At 37.2% G+C, this 20,484-nt stretch overlaps 2 protein-coding genes and 1 long non-coding RNA gene across 12 annotated transcripts; 1 reads left to right on the top strand and 2 right to left on the bottom strand.

Moving 5' to 3' along the window:
- Positions 1 to 13: 13 nt before the first annotated feature.
- Positions 14 to 2,698, bottom strand: LOC128263103 (protein grindelwald). Of its 2 annotated transcripts, none has more exons than XM_052997821.1 (3): positions 1,938 to 2,698; positions 992 to 1,306; positions 14 to 922 (listed from the first exon to the last, which is right to left on the bottom strand). In XM_052997821.1, the coding sequence occupies exons 1-3, from the start codon at positions 2,173 to 2,175 to the stop codon at positions 741 to 743; spliced, it is 735 nt and encodes a 244-aa protein (XP_052853781.1). In that variant the 5' UTR covers positions 2,176 to 2,698; the 3' UTR covers positions 14 to 740. The 2 variants fall into 2 exon arrangements, with proteins under 2 accessions (XP_052853781.1, XP_052853782.1); XM_052997822.1 differs by having other exon boundaries at positions 998 to 1,306; positions 1,938 to 2,689.
- A 938-nt stretch (positions 2,699 to 3,636) lies between these two features.
- Positions 3,637 to 15,637, top strand: LOC128263101 (myb-like protein I). Of its 9 annotated transcripts, none has more exons than XM_052997813.1 (11): positions 3,637 to 4,411; positions 11,631 to 11,693; positions 11,759 to 11,897; positions 12,228 to 12,342; positions 12,405 to 12,767; positions 12,831 to 13,382; positions 13,445 to 13,564; positions 14,157 to 14,210; positions 14,459 to 14,922; positions 15,306 to 15,414; positions 15,476 to 15,637. In XM_052997813.1, the coding sequence occupies exons 1-11, from the start codon at positions 4,336 to 4,338 to the stop codon at positions 15,590 to 15,592; spliced, it is 2,172 nt and encodes a 723-aa protein (XP_052853773.1). In that variant the 5' UTR covers positions 3,637 to 4,335; the 3' UTR covers positions 15,593 to 15,637. The 9 variants fall into 9 exon arrangements, with proteins under 9 accessions (XP_052853773.1, XP_052853776.1, XP_052853777.1 ...); XM_052997816.1 differs by having other exon boundaries at positions 13,134 to 13,382; XM_052997817.1 differs by having other exon boundaries at positions 12,405 to 12,662; positions 13,134 to 13,382.
- On the bottom strand, positions 15,621 to 17,066 carry LOC128263104 (uncharacterized). The gene is made up of 2 exons (XR_008268404.1): positions 16,408 to 17,066; positions 15,621 to 16,346 (listed from the first exon to the last, which is right to left on the bottom strand). It is a non-coding gene; the product is annotated as an uncharacterized LOC128263104 (long non-coding RNA).
- Positions 17,067 to 20,484: the final 3,418 nt, after the last annotated feature.

Here is a 20,484-nt window from a genome sequence, read left to right on the forward strand (position 1 = left end):
CTTTAGACGTGGTTGTAATTAAAAAAAAATTATATATATATTTTTAAACATTTTGCCAAAATCAATTGTTTAATATACAAATATAACTTATATAACTAATATATATTTCTTAAAAGTTATAAGATCTAATATTGTGATTTTTTAGTTACAGTTTGTACATAGTTGGGTTGTTGTTAAGGAAAATGTTTGGACAAGTTTAAGGTAAAAAATTGGGAACATAACTAAGTTCTGCGACCACGGAATCTTGATGTTTTTTTTTAAATGCCCGCACAATTCAGAATTAATTTTACTCATTCCTTTTTACGTCGATGCTGATAAGACCAAGCAAACCAAAAAAATCTCATTCAGAAGCCCGGCTGATTAACAAAGTAAACCATTTTAATCCCCAAAGAGTCACAGAGGAAAGGAAATATTATCGTTTTTTAAAGTAAAGTGGGCATGTCCGCCGACTTTTAACATCTTCAAATGAGCTCTGGCTATTGTCATTAAATAAGTAGTGCATTCTATTGAGTTCAATGGTAGATAAGTATTTTAGGCCGCAATGGTTTTTTCAAACTGAGAATACAAGCAAATATCTAAATATATACAATATATAAATTAAGCTTTGTGTACTAAATATATAAAAAGAAGACTTCTTGCCTAATAATTAACCAGAGTATCACTAGTTTGAATGTGGTGCACAGTTTGCTTTCGCTGGACGTCTCTTTTAAGTACAAGAGTTTGTTTTTAAGTATATGGCTTTAGAAAGCGGCCGCAACCGTGGCTGTTGAGGGTTTCTCGGTAACCGGCGTGACGACCATAGCCTGATTATCGTATCCATATCCGATCTCCGTCATAACCGTGGTGGGCGTGGTGCTATTTTCCGCCGGATAGCGAGTGCTCACCGGCGTCGTCATTGTCACAACGGAACCCTCGGCGACACCTGCAATAAATCATGGGTTTTAATTATAATGTGTACTACGTGCAGAAAACCGAACAGGTAGATCCTTACACTTACCTGCCACACTGTAGATGTGCGATTGCGCCCGCTCAAGGTCGCTGCCGTGCCGATTGATGGCATTTAGGTTCTGTATGGTAGTGGCATTGAGGTCCTTTCCATTCGCAGTCGCCGGATGAGGATAGGCCTTGGATTGCAGGCGACGCAACAATTTCTGAAAGCATCGGTTGCCTATCAGCCATCGGAGGCATTGATACGCACAGCGAAGGGCGATCAGAACGAGTAGAACGGTCACCAGCAGAAGGATAAGATGCTGTGTTTTCTGGATCTCAAGGACCTCCGCCTTTAGAGGCTCAAACGTCAAAAAACCTGTAGGGTGTGAAAATGGATTAGTAATCAATTTAATTTGTAATATAAGCAGTCTAAAGAAATTAAAAAAACCATGAACAATGAAACTAAAATTTTAACAAACTGAGAAGGAGAAAACATTTAAGTTCTATTAATAAAGCAAAGTTTTCATTTTAATATACTTTACATCTTTAATTTTTATTTTATTTGTGCGGTAAAAAAAAGGTTACATCTTGGATTGCATTTTATCTAACGCACACTCTTAATTTAATGCAAATGCGATCTCGCTGCATGAGTGTAAGCTGAAAATATTTGCTAACCCTATTTTTAAAGATATAATCTTGAAGCTATCTGCTTTGATAAGGTTGTATACTCTTAGGGAACTTGTTGAGCAACATTTATTAAAAAAATTTTATTTTGCCTTATAGACTGCAAAAAACAAAATGCAGTGCTAATTCTAACAAATCAATTTAAGTATGTACTGTATATTTTGCAAATACTTAGCATCGTTTTTAGCAACTCATTGGAGATGAGTTAATCAGCAATCAAATCCGACAGGAAAAACCTGAATTAACATTAAACTTCCCAAATTACCCTACGGTTCATGAGAATACCTGAGGTAATCGTTTAGAAATCGATGGGTTATACATGCCTGAGCAATCCCTGGCGCACAGGCTGACATCGTAGTTGTGGGTTGTGTTATCGCAGATCGTAGTGCATAATTGGCAGACCTCCGAGGCTTTGGAGCAATATTCAGTCACCGGATGGCAGATTTTTCCACCGCAGGGCATAGTGGCTTCATCTGCCGCTGATACCAAGGAAAAACTTGGTATCAAACTTTGAAGTCCGCCAATGGAGACCGAAACGGCGCGCATTTTTCTGACCGTCATTGGACGTTTTTATTGTTATAACTATATTTATTCACTAGTATTTAGGTGTTTTCCGTGGAATTTCCGCTCTGGCTGGATTGCAGTTTACATAAGCACTGGTACCACTTATTCCCTCCTCGGAAGGTTTGTGTTATTTTTAAGCGTATCCGAAATATGATTCATTCGCCAATAACGCGGCCCAGACGACAACTGGCTAACTTCTCTTTTAATTGTTGGCTCTTGGAGTCTGAGTATTTGTTATTGCCCCTACACTTATGCATATACGCATGTGTATTGGTGCAAACGAGTTTATCTTGGCCAAGTTTTACAGCATTTTTCCTAAGATTCCTTGTTGTTTTGACACATTTTCACACATTTATTTTATAAATTTCCGGACACTAAGTACTTCATAATATTTATGTGTTTTTTACACCAAACAAGTGTGATTTTTCTCCGATTTTAAATTATAGACGTCGCTGGCTGGCGTTTATCGAAGCGTTTTGAGCCACATTCAACTCGTTACTGGCTGAAATGCCTCGATCGCTCGCTGTTACCAACCACTCAGCACTCACACACTGCCACTGGGCTCAAATACACTCTCATCCACTTCGTGACTTGACTTTTGTTTACCTTTTTTCACGTCGATTGTAGATGCGAATGTATCTGTATATCTATGCTGCGGCAGGTAAGCCAAGTGTTTGCCTATCGGCTGTTGATTTTCTGTTTTGAGTGAAATATTTCCCGACTTCGGAATACTTTGAACCCGGCTTCAGTTGCTTTAATTTCAACAGCATTTGGATTAATGAAATTAAAGATCAAGCAGAAGTTTTTGAGGGGGCGCAATCCAAATAAACACTGTATTAAGTTTCACACACTCAGCTGGAGATGATGATTTTTGTCGTTGCAGATTATAGTAGAAAAAAAATATGAATTAAAATTTTACTCAGTCATACTATAAGTCATAGCGCATACAAATAGCACTTATTTGCGAAAAATAGTGATAAAGCACTATAACTAAAAATTAAGATACGCAAGATAGAAATGCGGTGGCCGACAATCCGACTTTAAAATATCCACTATTTTTATGTAGTTGAAATTTTCATTTTTTTATTTATTTTAACTAAGTCCTAAAATAAATGTAATGAACTTATGCAATATGTATCTAAGAAAAATACAATTGATTATTTTCTATTATACCTAGTATTACATTTTATAATTAAATAACAGTCATTTGAAATAAACATATTTTCCAGTGTCTAATGGGGTTGAAACCTGGCTAAAACAGTGGTTGGGTGTGTGTCTTTGGTAAAGAGCCAAATGTATGGCAGCACTAAAGTTGGCTTAATGAATTCTTAAATAATCCGTCAGTTGCAAAGAAATATCCAAAAATAAATATTTTAAATTTAAAATCATATAAACAATTTGTAAGAATTATTTAATTGAACGCAGTTTGTATTTAGTTTTAAATTCCTTTTAAAACTTGGCAGCACTTTTCCTTCTCATCGTTTCCAGCCCTTCCAAGCGCTCTCTACCGCTCTCCTTTCGTTTATTTCCTCTCTCCTGCCGCTCTGATGCTATGCTCACTTCCATTGCAGTGCCTTGCCGCTTTTAAGATACTTTTGTATCTCTGTATCTTCCAGTGCCAGTGTCAGCGCCGCTTGCAGTTTTATGTTGTTGTGGCTTCCAGTTCGCTGGACTGGATGGCCAAGACAAACATCCATTCCATTCGCTGAGCGGCTTTCGCTGTTGAATGAGCTGTTTGGCTAGTTTTCGTGGAACGGCCGCCGGTTCGTTTCGTAGCGTATCTTCGAGATACAAACACTAAATCGAATCGAATGAATATTGCAGCTGTCGTTGCGCGCGTGTTGTCGATGGAAATTGTGGAATTATAACAATTACATCTCGTGTGGAAGTGTGAAAGTGAAATAGTCGAGCCAAGAGCGACGCAATTAGATGAAAATACACTCACGCTCTGTATCCGTATCTTTGTATCTTGTGTGCGAGCGCGCTTCAACAAGTAAACCGAAATTAAAAAACTCACTGGAGTGGAAGGCTCGTCCTTGAGCTCCCCACTTAAACACACCTGTTTTAGAACGAAATACATATTCAAGTGCAATTTGAGCCACCGAAAAAGACAGCCAGCGTCAGTTAGAAAGAGAGGGCAAGCGAGCGGTGAAAGAGATGAATAATTTCACAACCACAACAGCAGCCCCACCACCAAAGGAAGCGCTTCCCCGATCAGGACATGTTAATGAGGGTAAGCATGGGTTAAGAACCGAACCGAACCGAACCAAACAAAACCATTTCGAAATTGGTTGAACATGAACAATTTTGTACGGGGCCTTGGATAATTGGAAATTGATTGGGTTTGAGTGGTGCTATCGAGATGAGTGGTCAGGGGCAGGGGCAGGGGCAGGGGCAGAGGCACCTCATAGAAGTGATTAATTTAAGGCCTTTAGAATTCTTGTTCGATGGTTTGTACCCACTTTTTTTAACTCCCCTGGAATTTCTTCAACAAAATTTCCTCTACCAAGATCCTATGTATTTGTGAGCAACCTTTTTTTGCAAAAATGTTCTTTTCAAAAAGTTAGATTCTTTGATTTTTTCAGAATTTAGAATTTTGCATTTTCTATACCCCACATTTATTCAACCTATCCGATATCTTTGAACGTCGAAATCACCCAAAACAAACATTGAAGTTCCCAGAACTTCTTGAGCGTCGTATGTGCCTTGGGGTTCGAAATGTAAGCTATTTTTCTGTTGATTCAGTTGTAAACAAACGCCGAAGAGCACGTTTCCTTCTTATCGCTTACGACTTGACCTTATATAATAATCATAACATTTGCATAAGAAAATGTTACAACATGAAAAGCCCATTCAACACATTGAATAAGCTCAATTAATTGAAATACGAATACGAAATGCTCGATGACAGAGAAATGGCTGTTGTGCAAATCGCCTGGGACACTACAAAGTATTTGTTGTTATGCTAATGAAAAAGATTGCCCAAATACAGAAAAAAAATACACAGAAGACACGAGCTGAAAAACTTTCTCGACGCTCAGTCACAATCGCAAGAAGTTGGCGAGCTCCCTATTTTTTGTTTTTTTTTTTTTTTTTGGTAGGGCTTTGAAAGTCTTTATGAGACGATAAACAAAAACAAAGACCGCCAGTCAGCAGCTGAGGCAACCGCACAGTACAGCAGACCAACGACCGAAAAGCGGACAAAGCTGTGAAGAAGAAATTTCAGTTGAAAAATAAACAAACACCGAGCTCTTATATAGTTTTCTTTTAGAGCAATCGAGGGGAAGCCGGCGATCCCCGCTACAGAAAGGGAAAATATACACTGTATTTTTTTCTTTTTGGAGGTGCAAAAAATGATAGCAGCCAGCACTTTCCATTTAATGGTTACACTTTGAAAAATCATATCAAAAATCACTTCTTTACTGGCAAAAATGTTAAAATATTCACTATCAGGTATAATCATAAAAAATTATATTTTTTTGGACTCAGTAAGGTGTTTATTTTTATATAAAAAAAATTTTAACAGGCATAAGACGTATTAATATAAAAAAAACTAGTTTTACCTAAAGTGAGAAGTATCCACAGTTTTTAGAAAGATAGAACGTTTTGTTCTCCTTTAAAAGATTTTTGGGTAAGATATATACACCTAAACAACTGAAAGTTTTATTTTAATAAGTGATTCTTGAAAATAAACTACAACCAGTATTAAATTATAAGTAATAATTAATTATTAAACAATAAAAATAATACTTTTAAATTCATTTCTACAAAGGAGAGTCTAAAACTGAGTAAAAAACTAAAACTCTTTTTTTAAACCAATAAAGTTTCACTTTGATACTTTCAAGGTATTAATTTAATACTCATCTTACTCAAAATTTTTTTTCTCCCCAGTGCTGGTATGCAAAAAAGCTGGTTCCGAGCATTTGTATCTTAAAGATAGAGCGCGTGCAGCAGGCAACAGCTGACGGTTAGCCGAGGGGATTGCAGCCGCTTCATTTGCGCCCAAGCACGCATGACAAAAGACCCCCACAAAGAGTCGGCCCTCGGCTTGAAATAGCCGTGCCTCCAACTGAAACTCACTCAACTGCTGGCCTCTTTTTTTTTTTTCCAGCCAGCCAGCCTGACTGACTGACAAGTATAGGGGTTAGGATAGGAAGGGGGCTTAGGGGTGCTGCAGCCCCAACAGCAACAGAGAAACAGCAGCAGTTGCATGACGAGCCGCCTGAATGCAGTTTATTTCTTTCCTTGCATTTTTTGTTCGCTGCATGCCAGGAATGATTCACTTGCCACGCTGACAGGATGTGCGAGTGCCAGGAAAGAGGTCTCCTCCATTTGGATTTGGCTCTCAACATTTCTATGGGGGATAGCACTTAAAGGAAACTCAGACCTCACTCTTCTCCGCCCCTTGTAGGACCGCTTTGTCATGACTTGCGATGGCCTATAAAACAACTCTTTAAGAAGCCCAAATAATGGAGTTCTTAAGGAGTTGGGCCATGCACCTCAAGTGCTGGTGTTTACAAATGAAAGTCTAAATAAACTGCAAAATTTCACTAGTTTTTAGAACACAAAATTTAGGTAAAGTAAAGAGAGCTAGCTGTTGCCACTCGACTTAATGGCACTTCACAAGTAACAATGTTTATGATTTGAAAATTGCATTACATTTTGAGGGAATATAAAATACAATTTATTTACTACTACTTTCTGAAAGTAAACCACAATAATGTATGAAAATAGTAAATATTTAATCAGACTCGCGAAAAGAAACAAATATTGATATATAAGAGCCCAAACGAACCATTTTCAACATGACTAATAGGCAAACTTTGATCCATTATTTACAATTACCAGTCAGCCTAATAAGCCTACTTCCTCTTTCAAAAACAGAGAAAGTTTGCCTGGCTAAATTCATAAGTATCGTGGCATGAAACAGAAATTAAGCTAATTTTTGTGCTTCGCTTTGTTGCCACAACACTCGAGTAGACAATTATTGGCCTTTCTGCTTTGGATATGCATAACATTGTTTATGACTACCTGCCTGAGAGGCCATTCAATCAATCAACGGAAACCGAAACTGAACCCGTACTGTGAGTTCATTTGAATGAAATAAATTCGAAATGTGGCAGATGCAGCCTGGCTAAGGTCATTGTAAGGCTGGCTAAATATACTGATGCCGCGGCGAATGTGTATCCGTATCTGTAAATGTATCTGTATCTTTCAGATGCAACATTCAAATAGTCAACATTGCAGGCCGCATTTCTCGTCCAGTGGCAGTGGCATGTTCAACAACCTTGAGTCAGGTTTTTCCACTTTCGGCGCCGAACGACGACTGCTGCAGTTGCAGTCGTCAAGCGTCAACAACATTTTTCCCGCCGCACACACATATTTTCCTGGATTTTGTTGGGGGCTCTCTCATAAATTTTCCAGTCAAACTGCTTTCTAATTTTGGCTTTCCACACTTGTTTATAGTTTTTTTTTATGCATATATGCACGGCTTTATATATTCATTACCATCTCGGGTTGTGTAACTCTTCACGCGATCGGCGGACCATTCATGCGTGTTCAGCCAACTGAACTTGGTTTGGCAACCAATCAGGGACAATGAATCGGAGAAATGGGCGAAAACCGAGCTAAGAAGTAAAATAGTGAAGCCCCGCAAATGCAAAAAGGCCCAGACAAAAACGCTGTGAACTGTAAATCGAGTGGCCAGCAAGGTTAATTGAATGTGGCAGGTAAATTTGCAAAGGTTGCAGTGCAAACAGTTTGGTCAAATTGCAGAGCCCACGGCAGCTAAACAATTGTTGCTGCACATAAATAATTAAGTGCCCCACTTAACTTGCTTCATTGGAAGGGAAAAGGAACCACTTGGTTGTTCTTAATTACAACTACCTTTTGCTGGCAGCAGTTCCCATTTTATTTTCGCCTTATTTTTAAAACTTTTCGAGCTATAAATTAAAAGAAATAAAACGAAGTCTTATTGGATTTGCCCTGTTTAAGCATGCAATCAATTCTTAATAACTAAATATAATATGTAACTTAATAATTAATACATGTAGGTTTAAAATAAATATAACAACAATAACAAACTTAAACAGTGTATACAATTGTATATATTTATTTTGGTATATATAAATGAGAAATTTAAATTTATTTCTACTTTACCTTATTAATTACTTATTACTCAGAAGAAAGAAAACCATATAAATTCTAAACAAATTTTCGCTGCCTATTTGGACATCAACGATTCTTTAGAATTTAGAACCCCAAAAAAAACCTGTGTCAATAACTTTCAATCAGCCTTCGCTCAGCTGATTTCTTCCGAAAATTCTTCTCCTCCTCCGAGAATTCTTCAGAAACCTTAAACGCCATGAATCATGCATTTGCTGACTTACTAACCCGTTCTCGGATCGCCATTCTTTGGTCAAGTCAATAAAATGGTTTTTGGTGACCCACATTGCACCACCAACACCCATTGTGGTGTGAATTTTCGGGGCAGCAGAGGTTACCAGTTTCTTTTTTGGCAAAAACCCGTTCCAGGGCCAGTTAAATATTTTATTTCCCCCATATGGACTACCACAATAAGACAGCTGTCACCGTTGAAAAAGGAAATCGAAAGAATTTCAAATTTGTCGTGTGACTTTATAGCAACTGGCAATTTCGAATGGCACTGGCAATAATTTTCCTAGACTTATATGCTGCACGATTTTTATGCCTCGGTCATTTCCTCTCTAGCTCAAAAAAGGAACATTATTTAACGGCCAGCGTATGGAGTACAGTAAGTTAATTTCAGCACAGGTTTTTCTTTGTTTTTCCCCATCTATATACATTTTTTTGTTGCTGTATAATGTGTTTTCGTATTTCGCCCGTTGCCCGTTGTGCATAATAAAAAGCCGCGCTTGCCCGGGGAATTATAAAGCAAAAGCGCAGAGACGTAAGAACAACAAGAAAATCATATACACACATACTGGCACTTATTCGAGACTTTGTAAGTTATATGCTGAAAGCAAAACATAGCAAGAAACTGAGGTTCAATTTGAAAACACACGAAGATTTGCATACCCTATTGAAGTTTATAATTATTGAATTTTTGTCAATGATATATCGAAACTTTTTGTAAATGTTACTAACTGATTTAATTATATTCAAATACTATAAAGGCTTGCAATCTTAGAAATATATGTTTAAAAGTGAACAACCATAAAAGTGAACAACCATATAACCCATCACAAGCTTATATTCCTATTCAAAATAATTTAAATAACTTAACTTTGTTAGCATATCGTATTTTAATTATTTTTGTAGATAAACTGAGGTCTAGAAAACACATCATTTTAATTTATTTCTGTCAAAATAGAGAATAATAAGCAATAAATATTATGCTAAGTCAGCGAGATCAGATTTAGAACACGGTTCATATTATACCACATTTTTGTATGCATCATTGCAAACAACTGTCTTGAATTACCACAGTGTTCCAGGGTATAAAAACATAGTGTTGAATGTGCTGGAGGGAGGGGGAATGAAGTTGAGGATGGGGCTTGGAGGGCAGGCGGGGTAAGCAACCTGAGCTGAGCAATCAGGCCGAACCACTCAGCAGACCGAGCGGGCCAAGAAAAGTGCGAGTTTGCAAAAAAAATACTTTTTTATTCAGTTTATGCAGCGGCACAAAATCAACAATTTTTTTTTTAGGAACAGCATGCCCGTGCATATATAGAATCCGCTTAGCTATATATTTACACGTATATAGTCTTTCTGTGCAGTCAGAAATCAAACCGCTAAATTGATTATGTCTGCCAGTGCGACGCCCCAACATTTCTGCCTTTCCTGCTGCGACTGCAATTTCATTTTGAACTGCAGTTAATTAAGTGAAATCGCCTCTAAATGCATTAGCTGTACTGAGAGTCCGAACCATCATTCATTTTCAACTGGAGTGTTCTAATTGCACTTGCCCTCACGGCCTAGAAATCATGGGTCAGAGTTCAACTAATTGCCAGTTGACAGTTTTAAGTCAAGGAACCTTTAAATTAGAGCCACTATGGGGGAGATCGGAGTGCACAGATAAGAAAGTTATGTATGTTTGTAGATGGACTGAAGGAAAGGAACTAATGGAGCTACAAGTGTGGGAAGTCAGGGAAAATTATGGGGTAAAAAGTAAATTAGTATGATGATACAAGTGTTGAGAACTTTAAAACATGTTTAAGGAAGTGAAAAGATCTAATCAAACTCACAAATTAAAATCAATTTAGGAAAATTGGAAGCGAAATCAATAAACAAGTAAGTCATTGATAAACAACTCATGAGAAGATTACTAATCACAAAGAGTTGTTGTTTATACATCATGTCAAAACTATGTAATCAAAGAAAAATAAAACGATTTAAAAATAAAAATTCAGTAAATTGTTCTCCATTTTTCAAAGATTGTTATCATTGTCAATCATAAAACCACTTTCATATCTACCTAGATACGAACTATCAATCCGATAACAAGACGTACTTGACGCTACAACTCAAAGCCTCATCAGGCCAACAACTTTCCCACTTGGCCAGACTTCCACTTTCCAGAGACAGTGACTGAGAGTCGAGGCTACCCAACTAAATGAAATGATAAATGACAGCAACTCAAACACAGACTAGAACACCAAAACCAGACGCTTCCAATTGCGTGGATCGTGCATTGGCGCACAGAAAAAAATGAAGAACAATATGAGACATTATATTTATATATATATAATTTTATATATATTTATATATATATTAAAGAATATATACATTTTGATATCTAACTTTTATTAAACATAAACTTATTTTGATTTAATACAACTAAAATTGATTAAATCAAAAATATTGTATCCAATCAAAGTTTTTGTGTGATCCGATTTCTTTTTATATAGAATATAATCAAACGTTCAAATTATAGTTATAAAATCAAATTGCTTATAAAACAAACTCATATTTCGCTCTGTGTAAACACATGATTACCCAACCGAACTCAAACCACAAGGCAAAGTAACACAAATATATAAATAACCCCGGGCGAACCCCAAACGAAATTCTACACACACAATTAAGTGGAAGTTTTTACCACGCTTTCGCTTATCAACGAGCTGAGATCGCTCTATGCTCGGTTAAATCGATCAAAATGCTGTCCCAACTCCCTGAAAACAATTCCCCACTCCGGCTGCATTACATCTTCAATGGAATTCCTTTGTTCGAGCTCGGTTGTTGTCCCCAATTCGAAACACTGCATCCCGAAGGTGACTCATCGGTTAACAGGAGCATCAAGTGGAGCAAACAGATTTTTACGATCTTGCAGGGCTTCATTAGAGATTTGGTCGGTTATCTGATATAGCTACAGCATTAAATATCACTTGACATTAGATACTACAATAAAGTGCCATAAAAAAAAGGTGAATCAAGCTACTCACAACTGATTTTTTCTATCATTTCCGCTTCAGTCTGCAAGGAGTGGCTCGTGCGTGAGGATGGCGCTCTGGCCTATAAACTCCAGTCTCAAGAGAGTAAGTACCAAAGGGCCCACAAACGCATAACCATTTACGCTAATGCATAAAATCATTATGACCAGTTAACGACTTCTACAAGGGAAATCGGTACAGAAACGCGGTGGTTCGCGAGGATTTCCCAACGGCCCTCCACGAACAGATCAAGGAGAAGGAGCAGGCCCAGCGAAGGGTGGATGCCTACAGAAGACGCCTAACTGAGCAGTAAGTAAAACAAAACACTTTTAAATGTGAATAACAACTGGAATAACAAAGTTAATATAAAAAAGCATTTACGTTGTCAATAGTCTATAAATTAAGTTATTCGTAGAAAAAAACAGAAAAGTATTTAATTTTTTTTTTTGTGGTAACATTTAATATTTGATTAAAGGTTAGTCATTGAAAACTCATTTTACAGTCTCTTAATTACTAAGTGTTTTTTTTAATGGTTGTTAAAAGAAGAACAATGAAGGTGTTTTTCTTTAAGATAATCACTTTTGAAAGTCATGACTCTTTTCTAAGTTTTCAATAGAACTAATCACAATATCTTAACAGGGAGGAGCATGACAAGCGTGTGGCCAAAGAAATTGCTGACAAGCTGGAGCGTGATCTGCAGGAGCAACAGCAAAAGGAGCTGCAACAAAGCGAGTTAATAGCCAAGCAAATGCAGGTGGGTAGCTTGGATTTCTTGGTAAAACTATATCCTTTGAGTGACTAACCTAACGATTGCAGGAAATCTATGTTAATCTGCCGCCTGTGCCGCCGCCAGCAACACGCGACAAGAGCCGTCCGCCGCCACGTCCCGCCAAAGCAAGTATACACCTGCAACAACAGCAGCAACATCAGACACAGCAGCAACATCAGACACAGCAGCAGCATCAATCAGAGCCGAGCACCTCACAGCAGGCTAGATATCACAGTCAGCAACAACAGCAGCAGCAGCAACCATTGCTGCTACAGCAGCAACACTTCTCACAAACAGACAACTATGTAGGATTATCGCTTATACCAAATATTGTAGATTTGCCAGCCGCGGCAACAGCAGCAACATGCACCACTCCCAGTAGAAATGCACAGGCACACAATCAGCTGTTGGTGAGTGATGTCTTATCATCGCCACAGCAGCAACAACATCACTCACGTTTTCATCATGCACAGCCGAAGCAGCAGCAGCAACATAAATCATCATCGCCGGCACGTCGTCCACCAACAATAACTAACATGCCCAGCACTTCATCCATAACTCAGCACCCACCCACACAATCCACACAAGCACAGGCAGCTGGCATTGATGAGCTGGTGGACTATGCCGATGTTGCTGACAGCATACGCGACTACAACATCGCTGCCACGAGCACGGCAGCAACATCGGCCAGCGTTGTCGATGCAGCTGCAACATCACTCCAGCAGCAACGCTCCCCGTCACACGAAAATCTCCTAAGAACCGAACCGAAATTTCAGAAACTGTCACCCGAAAAGTACGATCAACTGGTGGGCAATTTCGGTTTGGGACCCACTTCGGGGCTCGGATCGGGATCGGGATCAGGACCGGGATCGGCCAAAGCAGCTGAGAGACACATGCAGCAGCATGCCGATGACATCGAGCTCTATGTGGATCCCTGCGATTATGCCAGCCTGCGAGAGATCGGGCTGCCGATGGAAGAGATCCAGGAGATGAGCAAGAAGCTCAAGCAGGAGCAGAAGGATGAGGTGACCAGCCTGTCTTTAAACATATTTATAACTTCCTATAACCCTTTGGCACTCCATTTCAGTTGCTGGCTCGTCGCCTGCAGGCCATTGAGTCCAAGGACTGCGTGCGACAGGAGCACAGGGATCGCCTGCTGGCCATTGAAGCCCAGGACAAGGAGCTGGCCAAAATGCTGCAGGACAGGGTAAGGCCTTTACAAACACCGAAGAAAAGGTCTGAGTATGAGCCAATTTCGGAGATATGCTCAAGGACAAAAAAGGCTTAAAGGAATATTTAACATTTTCCAGTCGAAGGAATATGTTATTCAACAACTCTTTGAACTATCAAAAAGTTTGTACAACTTATTCCAAAATATTTTAAATATTTTTTGATTTGTTAATATGGTCGTTAAAAAGTATCTCGGGATCTTTAGCGCAGTAGAGTAAGAGAGTATAATATTGTTTTCTTATTTTTCTTTTGAGGTCTTTCAAAGCTGTGAAAATAAATCAGTTCTTCAGTAACTAATAGACAGAGAACACTAGCATAAGCTTAAAGTATAAAAACAGGGTCAAAATATTTTATTTTCATACAATTTTTACTTTGTGTAATTAAAATGATTTTTTTTAATTTTTAAATTGTTATTTACCCTTTTTTTTGCATTTAGAATTGGAATTTTAGAGCTCTGTTTTCTCTGGGTATCTTTATAATTCTATAGAACAACCAAAATAATTTTATAACTAACTTATATTCCCACTATCTTAAAAATTTGTTATAATGGACTGCTACACCAATTTTAGATGAACTCACGAAATTCTTTTTGCTATAGATACAACTATCTAGAAATCAGAAAGGTAAATTCAATGCAACAATGCTTTAAAGTTTGCAGCCTTCTTTTTTCAACCATCTTAAAATCATTTCAAATATAGCTTGCTGATGATTAATCATCATTATTTTGCTATTGTCAAGTTTGTTGAGATAATGAGCATAACATTTGTACACCAAAATGTTTTTTTATACGAATTAAAAGAATAAATATATAATTTATTCAATTTTCTTTAAACATATTTTTTAAGAACCACAACCTGATCTGCCTTTTTAGGAGAAGGCCAAAGCCAAGCGGGCCAAGGAGAAAGCTCGTTTGCGAAAAACTCAGCAGAAGGAAGCCGCAGAAGCTGCCAATGGCAGTGGTAGTCTGCTCTGTGGCACCAATTCCCATTGTGGTCCGCTGCTGCCACTGCCACCGGATTGCCTTTCCAGCACTGCCAATCATTCCCAGGCCGACATCGATGTGGAGGCCTACTCCAATCCCATAGACGTGCTCAACAGCAGTCGTGAGCAGCGGACCCACAACGGACCTTTGACCAATGGCAGCCTGACCAGAGATGGGGGCTCCTCCAATCACAGCTCCATGCAGAGACAGCAGCGGAACATGGCACCCATTAGGGCAGAAGATGATATCTACACTCTGCCCGTGGACAGTTGCAGGCCAGGACAAAGACCTGTTTCACTGCACATGGCAGCGGATGCAGTGCAACAGCTTCAGACCCACAATTCCATGACGAGGTAATTGTGAACATCAAGTTTAAGTCTTTTGTGTTCAAAAAATATAACCAAATTAATTTCATCTCACATTAATTCTTTGATTTTTTTCTTATAACATCTTAAAAGCAGAATTCAGTTTAAAGTACACAAACATTTTCAAACCAAAGCCAAACCGAAAGAAATATACATTTCTCCCTTATATATCTTAATTTGTTAAAGATTTGGAAAAATCTTTGGAAAAAAGTACTTATTTCATAAAAAAAATATTTTGTTGTTTTTATTTTTGTATTAAAGTTAATTTTAAAAAATCTTTCGGCCTTTATAAGTAAATAAACAATATGAATTGATCTTACCTTATGATTGTTCATTGTATATCGATTATTATATATTCCCTATTCCCACAGATCGGAGCATTACGGATCCGAGGCCGGTTCCCATGACAGTTCGCATCAGAGTGGTCAGGATATAACGCCTCACATGAAATACTCCAAGTCCGGCAATTTCGGTATATATGTATAAAAGCACTAGCCTTGAATTGTCTCGCTATATATATTGATGTATGCTTCCATTGCAGATCAAAGTGCCAGCCCCACGCCGCCTTACATGCCAATTCAAGGTACTCGACGATCAAATTCAAGTGAAGATCGTAAAAAGAAGTCCAAGGACAAGTGCACGCATCAGTGAACCATAATCACCCATTTAAAACACATTTATTCATATATGTTTTAAACTCTCTTGACAATGAAATTGTTCAGATCAAAATCATACCTTTTATCGATTTATTCAAAACTCTCTCACATTGTATCTCTAGAACTTAGAAGTAGTTTATATATAGTTTACTGTGTGGTTTCAGTGATGGTTTTAATAGATCACGTCATTGGGTTTACAATAAAGATTTTTTTATAGGTAAACATTTTAATATGTGTTTGTTTTTTTTTTTTGGAATTTGGAAAAACAAAAATTAAATTATTTGATATATATGGGTACAAATTCTAATTCGCGAGTGCGGAAATATTGCTTAAAACTCACTTATTTTTACAAATTAAGTATTTCAACTTAAAAAGATAAGAAGTAGGCTTCTAATTATCGAAATATGATTAAACTATTCTATTCTATGATTAATATTCTAGCAAAGTAAAAAAACAAAGAGACATAAATAACAAATAGTTTTCTAAATACAAATTATGTACACTGGTAACGCTGTGATATTATTGTTAAGATTTTGGTTTTTAATTGGATATATATACAACAAACAGCAATTAAGAAGGTTATAATGTGAATTAAGAAGTAAATTAGCTTAAAACATTATTCGCGTCCTGCTAAATACATATCCACTTTTTAGGAACTTCGACTTATGTAAAGTGCCAGTACTATCAGGTCCCATAGTTATTCCTCAAAAGCTTTAATCTTGTCCACTCATACATAACCAGCAGAACCGCATATTTCTGTTAAAGAAACTTGAATCTTGGGGTATGTAAATTTCATTAGTTGTGTGTAAACTTTTACCTTTTAAAAATTTTTTCTGTACTTCCGATTTTACTCCCGTCGATCAGTTGTTGTTTTTGTTTTTGCCCTTGTTGTTTTTTTTTTTACTAACATCAGCAAGTTTGCGTCCAATACCGGAGATCAAAACTTGTGAAACTGGTATTAAAAGTCACAAGTTAGGGTCTCAGGGAATCAGCCATACAAACATTTGCACATGTCACTAATGCCAATATTTACATATGCCCGGTTGCATTTACATATCCAAGGCATTCGTAAAGAAATTCAACGAAAGTCTGGCTCAGAACACTATTCTTGTTGTCCACAATCAATTTTGCTTGCACCACCAACTTTTGTATGGCTGGGAATGGATTATGTTGATGGTGCAGATCGATTGGGAGTTTTAAGCAATTGCGGCTTGTAGTCAAGCAAAGAAAGCTAGCACATTGTATAGTATGATTTGTAGTTACTACTATACAACCTACTACCTCAATTTGCCAGAGAGAAAAAGGTCCTTGGTGTAGTCCTTTTTGCTGGGTGGTGGTTTGGTTTTTAAAGGATTTTCTGGGTAGTTTTATTGGTTCGGTTTTTGGTTGAAAAGATGTTGGCAAACAGAATATTAATAATGGGGAGAAATTATGTGGATATACACAAATATGTTTGATATTATTAAATTAATATACATACGTTTATAAATAAAATTTTATACATATGTTTCACAAATAAAATGTTTTAAATAATATTGAGAAATTAATTTTGTTATTTATTATGTTGTTATCAGACATTCTACCTTTGAATTAATTTATTGTTTTACTTTTAATCTCATTTTCTTTTAACCGTAATTATATCAAACATTTTAGGCCAAATTCATAATTTAATCTTTAGACTTTGGAATATTTTTGACTTTTGAATTCAAAATAACTTCATTTTGTAATTTGTTTCTCTAATAAATTAATTTGTTTAAAAATCATCCACTTAACTATTAGTATCATTTGTTTTTTTTTTTATTTATATTTATAATAGTTATTTCATTGTTAATATTTTATTTTTGTGTTTATTATCGCAATTTTCTCGACGTGTTAGGTTTTAGATTTGTCATTTGATTTTGTTGCCAAAAACCAGTTGTTTGCATTGACAGACTCCCATAATGCCGGTCTTGTAACAGATATAAAACAGCACAAGTTCGGATTTACGGGTTTCTGTTAATGGTCCATATGTAAGTATGCACCATTTCGTGTTGGATTAGAAATCGTTTAGTTGGTCCTTAAAATAGAGTTCGTCCCGGATAATCAAAAATCAAACCCCTCTGGGCGCGGAAACTGGTTAATCCATTTGGTAATGTTGTGAAATTTCAGCAGGACAATAAAAGTGATTTCCGCGTTCCTCTGACTCATCTGTAATTTGAATGAATGTGTTTAATATTTCTATAAATTTTGATCATAATAGTTACGGCTGTCGTTGGTGCTTCTTCGAGGTCAAATAGTGGGTAATTAGAAACAGTCTGCAAGAAAAGAGATTTATATTTACAAATATGAAGTTTATAAATTTGTAGGCCAACTATTTTTTTGACTTTTTTGGACTTTTTTAGCCTGACACTTAATAACCAATATAAATGTTGAAATGTGTTTTGAATTACCTAACGTTAAGAAAAACACATTGAAATTAATTGGCCTTGGTTTTAATATGAGTTTTATTCAGTGACTGCACTTTGAATTAGTTTTTGGTACTTCATTTTCTCTTAATTGTTTGTGCATCCTTTTTTCCAAATAATAATAATAACTTTTAATGGAAAATGTCGTAAATAATAAAATCAATGGTTATTACCACACTTGTATTTAAGCTGATGGTTATTTCCTCCTTGTGACCACTTAAGTTTTCGATAATCTGCAAGAGAAAGAGCAGAAAGCAATATGAAAAAATGTACCAAATCCTAAATAGATTTGTTTTTATTCAGTAAATCTAATATCAAGTATTTCGTAGATTTTTTTGTTTATTACTTGCTTCTATTTGTGTCCACATTCACCAGCGGTAAACTGCATGGAGAGTTTTGTGCAAGAAACAATTCCACTTGACTTGGCCTAATCCCCAATAGATTTGTCTCTCTGGCCACGTAAGCCGATCGCCCAGCTCGCTGCAGTTTGATTCAATTTTGCAACAAAGGAAAGCCAGCGATGGAAAAATTGCATTACATATTCATCTTTTTGCACCGAAAAAAAAGAACGAAATATAAGAAATAGTTCGACGCGAAGTAAAACATATAAACTATGCGAAGAAGGGGTATATGCGGTGGTTATATATCTATTATGTATGGATGGATGGATGGATGGTTGGTTGGGTGAGGAAACGTTGCTGCAGCTGAAGCTCAGAACCGAAACTGAGGCTGAACCTGAAGCTATAGCTATGCCACTATGCTCGACTGAGCGGCAGCAGAGCGGCGACTGCGGCTGTATCTATCGAGTGTTTTGGCTATATGTGTGTTGTTGTCCCGAGTTCCCTGTTCCCAGTTGCCAGTTCCCAGTTGCCAGTTGCCAGTTGCCAGTTCCAAGTTCCATGTTGCAGCATACTACACTACATATGTACTAGTGGGGGTACTGGATACTGGGTACTGGGTACTGTTGATGCGATTCTCTAGCCGTCTTCACCCATTGGCCCTGCCACTTTTCCACATGTTTTCAATGCTTCTTTCGGTGGTAGCAGCAGACAGCCGTCTGGAGCGCAGTTCGTTGGCTGTACCTATTTTCGCGTATTTCAGCCAGGACCTGCCTCAACAAAACTCACAGCCAGCAGACAGACGCTACACACACACATACACACCAATACCAACAAGAGGGGCTGCTTTCTGGTTTCCTTCCTATTAAAAACCGGTAACAGTCTGCAGCAGAGCAGCGCTGCAAATTTTTGCAAAATGCTTTTTATTTTTGCAACTCGTTCTTGGCTCTCTTAAGCTCTCTTAACCCTCTCCGTATCGCTCTCTTTTTGTTTACCTTCGATATTACACATAACTTTAAATTTATCAAAAATATCACCCATACGCCATGTGTTACCCTTATAAATCACTGGTCATATATAATTTAATTTATTTGCTGTGGAATTTACTTATAAGTTTGTAATTGATGTTGAAAAAATCAGTTTTACAGGATCCTTTGGCCCTGGGCTCATTAATCAAAAATACATTTTAATTTTTGTCCAGTCGGCAGGATGCAATCATCTGGAAACTGTTTGCTCCTCCTTCACTTACTGCTTGTCAAACGGAATTTTTGCCATTAATTTTCATTTATCGCTGGCAGCAGAAAATTAAATTTAAACTGCGACATTGTCTATGGTAATTGAAAAGATTCCGGTGCTCAAAAGTGCACATTTTGTATGCAGATAAATGATGTATTATAAAATTTACTTAATGAGATGATTTTTAGCAATTAAAACTAAATTTAAAAGGAAAATGTTATTAGATATATGCAGTTTCTTTAAAATTTATACAAAATTATTTAATTTTATTTGAAAAAAAAACTAGAGTCCCAAAAAAAGAATATTATGTTTTAAAAAAAATTGCAATTATTCAATAGACATATTTTAAAAACATTTCTACTTTCTAAGCCTCCCTTTTTTATTATTTGTTAAACTGCAATTTGTGCCATTTGATTTCCCTAGTAATGCCAGCGTAAAGTTTTGCAAAAAACCAAGGCCAAAGCTCCCACACACAGATACGGCCAATGCCACTCACATACACATATGCAATGTGGAAAACCTACACACATACAACAGCAGCACTCATATGTGTGGGAGTTGCACAAAATTATGCAATACGACAAAACTCTTTGTGCTCTGCTAACTCTTTGGCCACTCTTTAAAGAGAGCCCTCTGGGGTTTTGTTGATTCTCACTCAATGCCAGTGTCATGGGAGCCGAATAGAGGGATAATAGGGGGGTTTAGCGAAGAGGAGTAAGAAAGAGTGGAACAGAGTCAACATCGTGCAACCAACCAATTCAATTAGACTCTGCCGCTTGGCCTTCGCCGTTCCACTCCTTTTCCCCTCTTTTTGATACCCCCTCTCCATCCCCTTTTTTCGACCCTTTCTTGCCACAGACAACAACAAAATGTGGA

This window comes from Drosophila gunungcola, unplaced genomic scaffold (assembly GCF_025200985.1).
Source record: "Drosophila gunungcola strain Sukarami unplaced genomic scaffold, Dgunungcola_SK_2 000001F, whole genome shotgun sequence".
NCBI lineage: Eukaryota > Metazoa > Arthropoda > Insecta > Diptera > Drosophilidae > Drosophila > Drosophila gunungcola.